The sequence below is a fragment of the Dama dama genome, chromosome 19, assembly GCF_033118175.1.
Source record: "Dama dama isolate Ldn47 chromosome 19, ASM3311817v1, whole genome shotgun sequence".
NCBI lineage: Eukaryota > Metazoa > Chordata > Mammalia > Artiodactyla > Cervidae > Dama > Dama dama.
In genome coordinates this window covers 42,654,481-42,666,465 of record NC_083699.1, presented here as the reverse complement: position 1 = coordinate 42,666,465, position 11,985 = coordinate 42,654,481, and the positions used below count along the sequence as shown (strand labels likewise).

Below are 11,985 nucleotides of genomic sequence, written 5' to 3'. Positions count from 1 at the left end.
GTCTGGGGAGCAGGTCGCCGAGAGTGCCAGTGACCTTGGCTTTGGCTGGATGTCTCCTGACCCACGTCACCAGCCTGACAGCCTCGCACCAAATCAGAGGGCGGCGCTCGTCACCGGGAGCTCCTGCAGATTAGAACTCGCCTCTCCTAGCTCCTCCCCTCAGTCCCATTTAAAGCTCCCACCCGCTTATCCGAAAATTAAGAGTGGGCTGAGTTTCCTCAGCGCCTTCTTCCAGGGCAAGATGGTAAGTGAGGAGCTGGCATTAGCTAGTTCCCTGGCGAAACCGGGGGCGCTCAGAGAGCCAGAAAGCTTTGCCTTTAGAATTTCTTCCACCTTGGAAACAAGATTTCTCTGCTACCTGCCAATTAAAACAGGTCTTCTTTGCTGCTCCATCTCCCCTTTCCTCTCCCCTATCTTCTCTTGGCTTGCTATGTCTGCCTCTCTGTCTCTTTCATTCTCAACCTCTCTCATCCTTTTGTCCTTTATTTCTATTCTGGACATTCTCCCAACCGTTTCTTTACACCTGCACTCACTTTTCATTCCACCTCTTCCTCTGGATTATGCACATATTTGCAAACACTTGAACTTGAGGCTAGGGGTATTTGGGGTTTGTTTTCTTCTCAGGTGTCAATTGCATAAGAGCACAGCTCTGATTCCAATAATAACCTCAGGGAAAGAGCCTGCAAACATGCCTTTAGAATAAAAGAAAATAGCACTTGATAAACCTTTGGCCGAATTTCTTTGGTCTGCAATGCCCACGCTGGACTTGCTTCAAGACTGGACTTTTTCAAAACTTAACTTATTGGGAATGTTAACAAAGAATGAGTTAATTGACTTAACTTTCTTTTTTCCTCTTCTTATTTGTTTTCTCTCTGTTTATGCTATGCCCAAGAAAGTTCACAAGACAACAAAAGACTTGTCGTGGTCAAAAAGAGTTTGTCCGAAGCTAGGCTCTGATTAAATGAATGGCTTTTACCTGATTAAACATTGACAAATAATTAGGAATGGTCTGTTGTACAAATTAACCCAGGGAGGCTGCATACCTGCCCCTGGCTGGACATCTGGAAAGACTGTGTGTTTGAGGTTTGAGGAGGCAGGGGCAGGAGGGTGTTCACTGGCTCAGAACACAGTAGAGAATACATGCCAGACAGTTAGTGGTGCAAGATAACCTGGGAAAGGCATTGAGACCTGGTGATGGAGAGACATACGTAGAGCTTGCTGTCTTTCCTAACTAATCTATTTCAAGAGGATCCAGGAGCATTTAAAGTCAGAGGAAGAGAGGAAAGAGGAAGGGCGGAATGGAGCAAGTTTATGATTCAGAAACTAAAATTTAAAAGTTAGGGTATATGGTATGTTCTGTCCATTCCAGCCCTAGCATTCTAAGTTTTTTAAGGTTATTAGAAATATAACTAAGATATTTGCAAGAAAGAGTCAAATAGTTCTTACATGATTCATTTGTTAAGTAGAATTTCTTTTGCTTAGATCTTGGGTAGCCTGTTAGATGACTGAGGCATAGTGACAGAGAATACTCCTGGATATTTACAAATTTGGTCCATCCAATACTAGCCTGTTCTATGCTGAGAGGACCTACAGGAAGTACTGGATGAACCAAGAAGCTGATTCCTTTCTAGTAATTATATTTGGATCACTCAAAATTAATCTGGGATATATATTTAGCATCTTTATTGGTTTTTATTCACTGCATGTATTTTCTGCTTCTTTCTCCCACTCTTTTCCCCCTCTGAATGCCCATCACCGCATCTCTTGGGACAACCCCCACCCCACCCCCAACCAACCTACATACTGAATTTTACAGAACACCGTTCTGCCTTGCCAAGACCAGTACTTTGTAGGAGGCCAGAGCTATAATTGTCCGTATTCCGCTACAACGTCAGAATCTAGTGTTGACGTTTCCACGGAGACTTGGGTCTCTTTCTGGGCTGCTGGTCTCCTGGACAACAGAGAGCCCCAACAGGCACCACAGACACAGGGTAAGTTCTGCTCTTCTGCTTTGCTGGTAGATCTGAAGCCCTTCCCCAGTACTCACAGTTGCAAGGCATTGTGGGCTAGAACTCTAGAAGAAGGAATGATAGGCAAGGTTTAAGAAAGCCTAAGACTCCTATATTTTGCAGCCCAAATAACTAGCTTTTTTTGTACTTGCCAAATAGTGAATATGGGATTCTACTCCTTGCCCACTGGATAATATGTATTTCTTCCATACTATACTATACATAAAGTGTAATATGTATACTTTACAGTTCTTGGAGATTTCCAAGTCATTGAGAAAGTTTAGGTTTAGGTCAAAGTTATATAAACAATACTAGTGAATGCTTTGGGAATTAAGATACTAGTTAGAAGTTTTTTGTTGTGGTGGTTTTGTTTGTTTGTTTGTTTGTTTGTTTTTGTTTTAATTAAGGAATATTTCCCTGGGAATGAGAGAGAAGCAAGCAAAACTACTAACTTAATCTTTTATTTCAAAAAGAAAATTCTATGAATAGTGCCTTTTAAATGGAAAAAAAAAAGTCCCATTTTGCCTAAAGAAGACTTCAACTTTGGAGGGGAACATAACTTTTATGGGAAATGACATTAATTTTGCCATGGGGCTGGTAAACAGTTTCTCTAAATATGAAACAAATTTTCTGTATTAACACTCAAGTTTCTGGAATAACTATAAGACACCTCAGAATTCTTTATCTGTAGTGCTATTTCTACCACATAAATTTGTTGGATTTGAAGAAAGACACAAGCAAAAAACCCCCAATTTTTGAAACACACTTAGTGTCTGGAAGGGTATTATTTAATTTTAGCTTTCTATCACAAGAAACAAAGAAAACAGAATACCCAAGATTATGAAACCAAAGACTGTATAAAATTTTATTCCTATCTTGTTTTCCATCATTCCAATTTAATAAAAACTATTTCAGTAATATTTTAGTTAGAGGTGATCAAGATTCCAAACTGTACTAAATCAGGAAAAGAAATTAAAAGTAAACTAACTTAGCATGCCCAAGCAGTCTTATTGGTAGGCATAGTTTGCTGTCAAACATGAAAACACAAAAACTTTGAAAAAACATAAAACATACAGGTGATGACATTTGACATATATGAGTTTTAGTACAGTTTTGAGATTTTCATTGAGTTCTTCAGAGAGAAAAGTTCAAATTATTTTAAAATAGAAAGTGCTATTCCATAAAATTCTGAATAGATACTCTCCATCAAACTTCACTGATAGGCAGAGATTTTCATCTGGGAAAAAAAATGGTAACATCAAAAATAGGATTTGATTCTAGAGACAAACACTATATTACCTAAGCACTACAGCTTAGAAAATAAGATAAAAGCTTAGAAAACATAGTGGAATTGCAATGTAGGCCTAATTGAGGGTGGGGCCAATAAATATTTGCATGAATTAGTAATGCAGATAGGAACTCTTATCTCCTGAAAATTGACCTCTGTAGACACTTGCAGATAGTTTTTAAATATTTGTCTTTCATAGCATTCCTGCCCCTTCTGAAAACTTTAAATATGTCATTTTCCCATGTGAAGTCAATGGCTAACTTCAGAAAGGTAATTGAACTTACTGCCTTTCTGAAATCCTTTGGTTAGTTCTTCATTACACAAAAACTGCATTTGTATTTTCTCAGTTATCCATTTTGTGTTTTCACATAGAACCATCAGGTGACTCGAATTTCCCTGTTCCTAATTTGTGTTCATGGGAAGAGGCTCAGCTTTCCTCTCAGCTCTACAGGAATAAGCAGGTACGTATAGATAATCACAGTTGAAAGGCATTGTGGGCTAGAACTCTAGAAGAAGGAATGATAGGCAAGGTTTAAGAAAGCCTAAGACTCCTATATTTAATCAGAACATTGAGATCAGCCATGTTCCAAGTAGTTCATTCTCAACATCGTCCCTTAGTGTCACATGGCTTCCATGGAGAAGTCAAAGTGAAGTGATCAATGTGACAGAAAATAGCAAAACCAAAACCCTCTAGAAAGACTTGCAGTCAAGCCCTAAACTCTTACATGTTAGCTATATGACCTCTTGCATCTTCTTTTTCTTTAATCTGTGAGATGGAGATATTTGTACTGCTGTGGAAAGGTCAAATGATATAATGAGTGTGATAGTATTTTTGAGTCATAAATAGCTCATCACTTAGAGCAGAGAAGATGACTATAAAAATTCTTACAAAGATTGCTTAATTGTCCATATTATGTTTGTTGTTATTTCTGAGAGTAATTTAATCTTGTGGACATACAAACAGATTGATCTGAGATGGAGGGAATCCAACCCACATTATTTTTTCTTTCTTCTTTTTTTTTTTTAACATGCAAGAAAGAAGCTCAGCGAAACCTTTCTAAACACTGTTTTCTATATTTAAACAGTTGCACGCAGCTCATTTACCTACATACTTTCTTGATCTCCTTGTGGTTACAATTTTAAAAGTCATATAATCTCTCCAAACACTTTGCAAAGAATAAAAAAAATTCAGAGCACAAAGCTGAACAATCAGGTAAAAGGTGGGTGTAGACTGAATTTACGCCTTGGAGGACAAGGGCTCCCTGAGATTGTGTTCAGAAAACAAACAGAATAATAATCAAGTTTAAGTAGGTTAAGGATCAGTGGTATTATTATAAGGTGACAAAGTCAATATAGTGGAGCAGCCATCACCATTGTCTGCTTTTTGCAGCTCCAAGATACTCTGGTACAGAAGGAAGAAGAACTTGCTAGGTTACATGAAGAGAATAATCATCTCAGACAATACCTGAATTCTGCTCTAGTTAAATGTCTTGAGGAAAAAGCCAAGGTATGTGACTATCCCCTTTATACAGACAGAGGAGCGATATGAGAAAGAAGACCATTTGGGTAAAAGTCCTTGATTAAATTTAAGAAGTATATGAAACAATGTGTCTTGAAACTCATCAATAGGATGGATGAATTTTTCTGAAAGAAAAACAGCACTTTCAGAAGAATGTTTATGTCTCATTTCTCTGAAGTATCTAGATTGCAGATTTTAGTCATAATGTTACAAAAGGAGTTGCTAAAGAATCAAAAACCAGTCAAGGGGGTTGCTGAGACAACAGAAATTAATCCTAAAATAGTGAGATGGGAATTAGATCTAAGAGACACAGATTTCTTTTAATTGTCTGTTTGACTTTAGGTGAATCAGTCTCTCACTTGGGGCCTCATTTAGTTCATTTGTAAGTGGATGGACTAAAAAGATCTTTTAAGAATCTTTCCAGCTCTAAATGTTATAAATATGGCTGGAGTTGAAATCTCTTAACTGACAATTAGACATAGCCAATAACATTAACTTTTAATGAACATTGTGTTCTTACCCTTTAAATTGTTTCTAACTCATGGATAGTTTGCCATTAGTCCCTTTTTAAAAATTTTTCCTTTTGAGAGGTTTTGTATATTTTTATTATCTTTTTGCCATTCTCTTAGCATTATTGTCTTATCATCAATCTTTACCTTACTTCTAGGCAAGCTACATTATTAATCTAATTCAATCATATTGCTTACAACTCTTACCAGATATAACAGTTCAGAGAAGAAAACCCACTATGCTAGTTTCTTTAGAATTCTGTTTGCTTTGTTAAGAAAAGAGAGTATAGCTCAGTTATTAGTCCGGGCTCCAATCTTCAGCCACCATTCTGTAATAAAGGACAGTTATCAAAGCAGTAAGTGATACTAATTAGGCAATTTTTTCTCTCTTGTTCTCAATTTTGCAAGATTTAGAATAATTTGATACATATCACATGGGAGTGCTATGAAAGTTAATAAAATTAGAGGAAGTATGTTCCCTAGCATTTTAATCAGTGGTTCAATCTAGCTTCAGATGGCTTAGGTTTAAATCTAGGTTGCGCAGTCCTTAGCAAGTCACTAATGTGCTTCTGCCTGTTTCCTCATTAAAGAAGATTTCAATAGGATCTACATAAAATGAGGTCATGCATTTACCTCAGTACATGATAGTTGCTATTATTGTCATAATAACAATAATCATTACTTCCCTGAACTGAAATTTTAAAGACATCATTTATTCCCTTCAACTTTTAAATGACTAGTACAATAATATGAATTGGAATTTCTAAGTGGTAAGATGTCATCATAGATTTTAACTTAAAGACAGGTTAATCCAATCAGTTTTGCTTTGTATGAGAAAATAAAAATTTATTCAAGTTTTCTAGGGGATTAATGTAACTAGTAAATATTTGACGATAGTAAAGAAAATGATGTTGGGTGATTGATTGTATTTTCAAATACTATTTCCCCAGAAATTGCTGTCATCAGATGAGTTCTCCAAAGCATGTAGAAAATTCAGAAAGGGGAAGAGGAAACCCAAAGAGCAAATATATTTTCCTCCTGAGATTCCCCATCATAAAAATGCCAAGAGAAGCCTTGCTAGTGAATTTGCTAACTGTGGACAACATGGACCCCCTGTGGATCCCTGGGTTCTTCAGACACTGGGGTTAAAAGACCTCAACACCATTGATGACACCTCATCAGCTAACTACAGTGCCCTCTCGTCTCATGCCAGACAGACCACTAGCACATTTCCCCAGTTTCTGGATGAGGCAATTGATTATCCCAATGCCCCTGGGGAAGATCTGCCAATTGACTATGGAGGTGATAGAACAACCCCCTCGCAAGGCACTGCCAGCCACAGTGAAGATTTTCACTTCCTTTCTCAACTTTCAAATCCTCCAGGAGGACTACAAACTCTTCCTTTCTGTACTTCTGATGTGTCACCCAATAAGACAGAGATGGCCTTTTCCACATCCTTGAGCCCTCACTGTAATGTGAAAACGCACTCCTTCCACCAGGGACAAGCTTTTGTTCGTCGAGATGAAGAGGGAGGCTGGAAGTTTACCTGGGTCCCTAAGCAGTCTTAGTGACCCCCTCTTCTATCACAGAGGACTGCCATGAACTCTGTTTACAAGACCCCTCTTGCACTTGAACCTGACTATGTGGAAAACACAAGCTATTGCCCAGACAGTCTCCTGCCACTTTAAATGTCACTCTCAATTACCCACTTAAATCTGCAGGGAATGGCTTCCAAGAATCCATAATGAAACATGCCTGCTCTTCTTTCACCTAAATTTGACTTGTTTACACACCCCCACCTGCTGTTGACTTCCTCCCTTGGCCTTGTACTTGAAAAGGTATTTTCCAATTGCCTGAATATTCCTTTGAGACCTAAATGTGCTGTTCCAATTATAACAAGTCTAACAGCTTTTCTTCTTTCATCAAGCAGTTTAAATGTTCGTAGCCTTCACCTTCTCAGTTTTATTTCTCTCCTGTTCCTCTTCATTTCTAAAAACTGCTTTTGAAATGAGCGTTTTAATTGCTTGAAGTACCTGCTATTAGGCATTCAAATATCTGAGGGTGGGGTTGAAACAAGTATCTTTGCCCATCGCTGTTCCTGAAGACATAATACAGTTATAAGTAATGTTATTTGAGACAGTTCGTTGAGTGTCCCATGGTGAAATTGACATATCTCTTCAAATGCTATAACTCTACTATTAAGCAACAACACTGATAAATTAAAAGATAAAGGGTATTTAAATTTACTTTCCTGCATAGTGTATCAGCTTCTGTGGGCACCTGGCATTGTATCTGCAACCAATATGACTCAAACAAGAACATTTTTTGAGGGACTTGTGGTAAAAGAATAAGTCACTGTGCTGAACTGCTTAGATGCTATAAACTTCTATTCTTGAAAGTATAGTCTAGCCTAGCCCTCACATTGTATTACTCATCCATTCAGTCATTCATGTGTTCATTTTTCATTCATCAATACACCCACAATATTTGTAGAACACCAACTATTGGTGTTGTCGGTGTAGAACACCAACAGTTAGTACCAGGCGTCATGCTATGGCGTAGTGATAAAATGTGAACAAGTTAGACGCTGTGGATACCCTCATGAGACTTAGACCCACTCATCTGCTGTGACCTTGAAAAAGCTACTTCCCTGGCATGAACATTCAGTTTTCTGAGCTATAGAATATAGTCAGACTAGATAATCTCTAACATTCTATAAATCGAGCCTGGGTCCCATCAGCTTTATCCTAACACTGTCATCCTAGGGTACTATTCTCTAGTTTGGATTGGCACTGTAGATATGTTGGATTAACTTTTTTATATATAATTTTTTTTTAATGTTAGCCATTTGTAGTTAACACTAGAAGTCACTGTTCTCATCACAGTATTCTTTTCCTGGTATGAATCCATTTTGAGTTAAATCAGTCTAATTGTGTGAGAACATGTCTAAAAAATATAGACATTATTTTTCAAATAAGTGTGCATAGATTTAATGGTAATTTTGACATCAAGATTTCTCTGTCTAGATTAAACATATTCTTCATGCTCATGCTAGTTTCTCTTTCCAACTCCTCAAGCTCCCTATCCTTTCTAGAATATTTTACATTTCAAAGATGTGCACCTATTATTTTGGGGGGGACCAAGCTTCAGGTGACAATAAAACCCACCGTGTTGAATGCCTTTCCCATTTTTTCTTTATTCTGCCCTTCATTAAGTTGCTTGTACAGTCTGCCTAGTGAGTGAGTGAGTGAGTGAAAGTTGCTCAGTCATGTCTGACTCTTTGCAACCCCATGGACTATACAGTTCATGGAATTCTCCGGGTCAGAATCCTGGAGTGGGTAGCCTTTTCCTTCTCCAGGGGATCAAACCCCTGTCTCCCACATTGCAGTCAGATTCTTTATCAACTGAACCAAAGGGAAGCCCTTCATTAAGTCGCCTGTACAGTCAGTGCCTGAAAGCATGAGTATTCTATTTGGAATTCTTTGCAACTAAGATATATCTTTCATTTTTTTGTTGCTGCTCTTTGGTTTTTGCTTTATTTTGGTGATATGAAGCAAATAATCTTTGTCATTAAGTTTTGCTATCACCCAGTTTTCTCTATAATCCATGAAGGGGAGTCAAATATATTAAATATTTTATGATTTAAGAATAAATAGAACACATTCTATTTTCTAAAAACAAAATCCAAAATAAAAAAGTTCCTTTTACATTCTAGAATCTGTTCCCTGTATGGGTGAAATTTATCTCTTTTTAATAACAAACTTAAGAATTAGAATTGACTGTACTATCGTAGTAGGAATCAACAAAGCAACATAAATATTTTGAAAGTCTAAATGATCAAGCAGTAAAACAAAATTGATTAGTCAACAAATAATTATTTTGCATTTTTATGTGCTTTATTATGTGTTAGGTACTATGAGGAAGCATCCAGGCTCAGCACATTTGGTACATAAAACAAAGCCACATAAAATGTGATAGCTTTTAAATGAAACTTGGTCTCAGGCCAGCTTAAAGAAATTACAGCACATTTGTTGTAAATGGTAACTTGCTCTGGCTTATGTGGGAGAAAATTACCACTTATTCTCACAATCACATCTATAGGTATTTGATATTCTCTTGAATTATGTATAGAATATTATTTTGCTGATGTTTAAAAAGTTAGAAATTTTTCTCACCTGAGTATATGTTCTAACTTTATGGTTTTACTATGCCCATCCAGCAAACCAGAGTTAATATTTTACTAATATAAAGAGCTAAATAAAAATTAAATAACACTTCTGATTGCAGTGAATATTTTTATATTGTGCATAACATTTTCTAAACATTTTCTTCTCTTAGATTTTATGCATACTCATTTGATGTGTACCTGTTTTGTACAATATATGTGACCAGACCAATAATTTCCGCATTTAGAGTTTATTCTTTATCCAGAGTACATTTCTGGTGTTAAGTGGCCTAAAAGGTCAAGTGCTTCTTGTGTACAACACTCTTTACCTAACCTCCCATAAAAATTAGAATCCAGTATCAGTTTTTAGTAGTGATGACATTTCCAATGTCCTCTAGTCATCAGAAAATAAATCATATTTGTATCTCATGAGCATCTGGAAAATAAAGGCAATTGCAAAATTTACTTATGCAGGTGACATTTAATGAATGGCAGTGTTTAACATTACAGTGATGCTAAACTATAATTTTGAAAATTTTGAAGAAAAGAAACTATGTTAATCAATGAAAATAATTTCTCTGGTCTATTTCAAGAAAACAGCAGAAATTTTTAAAAAGCGTGATAAATCAATTCAATAACTGACCTATTAAGTATAGAGTTAATCTGTGATAGTTTTTTGATATTTATTTCTTGCCTGTAAGTCAAGATGTGTGACTTATATTTGTTTCAGTTTACCAAAAGATTCACATAAGATAAATAAATATTAAATGCATCATTTAAAAAAATTTAATAAACCAAATAAAATTGGTTTATAAGTTACAAATATATGGTATATTTCATAACATATCTGTCATATTTTTGTCTACATTTATTGTTACATGAACATAACCAGACTTCCAGTTATAATTCTTACATTGGATATTCTATAAGTGTAAAATACAATTTAACACTTAATATTTGAAATGATTTTTATTAGTTTATGATTTAAAATATTTTTAATTATATGTGTCAATTTTGTAATGAATTTATATCTAATAAATAAATAAATGACAAAAATTGAATCCTACTTTTTTGACCTTATTTTAGAAAATTTTTCAGTGAATAAACAACAGGCTAAGAACAAGTTTTTGTATTCATTTCTGCCATGTTTGGCAATAGAAAAATATATATTTTATTTTCCAAATAGTGGTATAACTAATAATAGTCACTCATTTGACAGATGTAGTCTGTGCCAGGCTCTGCAGAAGATATAAGGATGAAATATGTGCTCAACTAACATGGCTATAAATGAGAGAAAAACCTTAAGTAAGCTTGTTCAAAGCAAGGGAATAATTAGCCTTCATAAGTAAAAGTTTGTGCTTCAGATATAGCTGGATCTAAGTGCTCAATCAATATTGTCAGGAACCTGGTTTGGGATCTCAAGGAAAACTGATGATTAGGAATGAATTCTGGAATGGTGTTAAGATAGTACTCACTACACAAAAGTTTGGCAGAAACCAGGATGAGATGGGCAATATGAACCTGAAGAGCAGCTAGTTATATCCCATAAACTATTGTCCAGTTATGTAACATTCTCCTTATCGTTCACATCATAACCCCTCCCTTCTAAAATGAATAAAACCTCAGTTAATGTTCCAGGCTGGTCTCAGTCATACCAAGGGAGATTATGAAAACATTTGGGTGTCTGCACATAAAAACTGTGAGGAGATTTTCCCCTGAGGTCACAATAGAAGCCATGTATCTATCTATCCCTAAGAGGAAAATTAATATCAAGAGAAATAATTTGAGACTCACATATCATGTCAATAATCACTGTTACACAGATTTCCAGTAATGGGTAATTCACATTTTACTTGGTTTCTCTACAGGGATTTTTTTTTTTTCTTTTTTCTTGGAGACAACCACCTCTAAATCTCATGCTAAATAAACTTGAAAATTCATGTCATAAGTACAGGCTGTTAGAAATATCCTGATTTCCACTTTACAAATGAGAAAACTGGTTCTGTGTTTTATAGTTCAAGTTGTAACAAGAAATTTAGGCCTAAACTAAACCCTGGGCACTGATTTCAGACATAACTCTTTTTTTTTTTTTTTCTATATTATACAATCATGATATTAGGGACAAGTAAATATATTTACAGTCTGCAGTCTGTTACAGACTATTATAGGTCTCAGAGCTAGAGACCTGGAAGTAGAAATTTTTGCTTATTTCATCAGAAATCTTTCTGTGGTCCAAGCTCTCAATCCCAATGCTAAAAGGGATTATTCACAAAAGGCTTAATTCATCCTCCATCATTAAAAAAAAAAGGGAAGTGTAAAAATTGAAAACTACTGTAGAAATTTGGGGCTAATAGAGTAGAAGTAAAAAAAATTAATGTACTTTTTAAATGAAAGGAAGATAAGAGAAATAAATCTCTCTCTAATCGCTCTGTGCTGCTAATGTAGAAGCTTAAAGTAGCAGTTTATAAGCAATGCTCATGAAATCACTTTCTACC

The 11,985-nt window shown here is 35.8% G+C and overlaps 1 protein-coding gene across 1 annotated transcript; it reads left to right on the top strand.

The window, feature by feature from the left end:
- The first annotated feature begins 241 nt into the window (after positions 1 to 241).
- On the top strand, positions 242 to 6,893 carry GMNC (geminin coiled-coil domain containing). The gene is made up of 5 exons (XM_061168023.1): positions 242 to 598; positions 1,817 to 1,991; positions 3,670 to 3,758; positions 4,688 to 4,804; positions 6,276 to 6,893. The coding sequence occupies exons 1-5, from the start codon at positions 242 to 244 to the stop codon at positions 6,891 to 6,893; spliced, it is 1,356 nt and encodes a 451-aa protein (XP_061024006.1).
- The last annotated feature ends 5,092 nt before the right edge of the window (positions 6,894 to 11,985 follow it).

Bases quoted from the DNA above. Each gene is read 5' to 3' on its own strand.
- GMNC (XM_061168023.1), top strand. From the start codon at position 242: ATGGTAAGTGAGGAGCTGGCATTAGCTAGTTCCCTGGCGAAACCGGGG. The intron at 1,992-3,669 runs GTAAGTTCTGCT...GTTTTCACATAG, and splicing joins ACAGGCACCACAGACACAGG to AACCATCAGGTGACTCGAAT. The intron at 3,759-4,687 runs GTACGTATAGAT...TGCTTTTTGCAG, and splicing joins AGCTCTACAGGAATAAGCAG to CTCCAAGATACTCTGGTACA.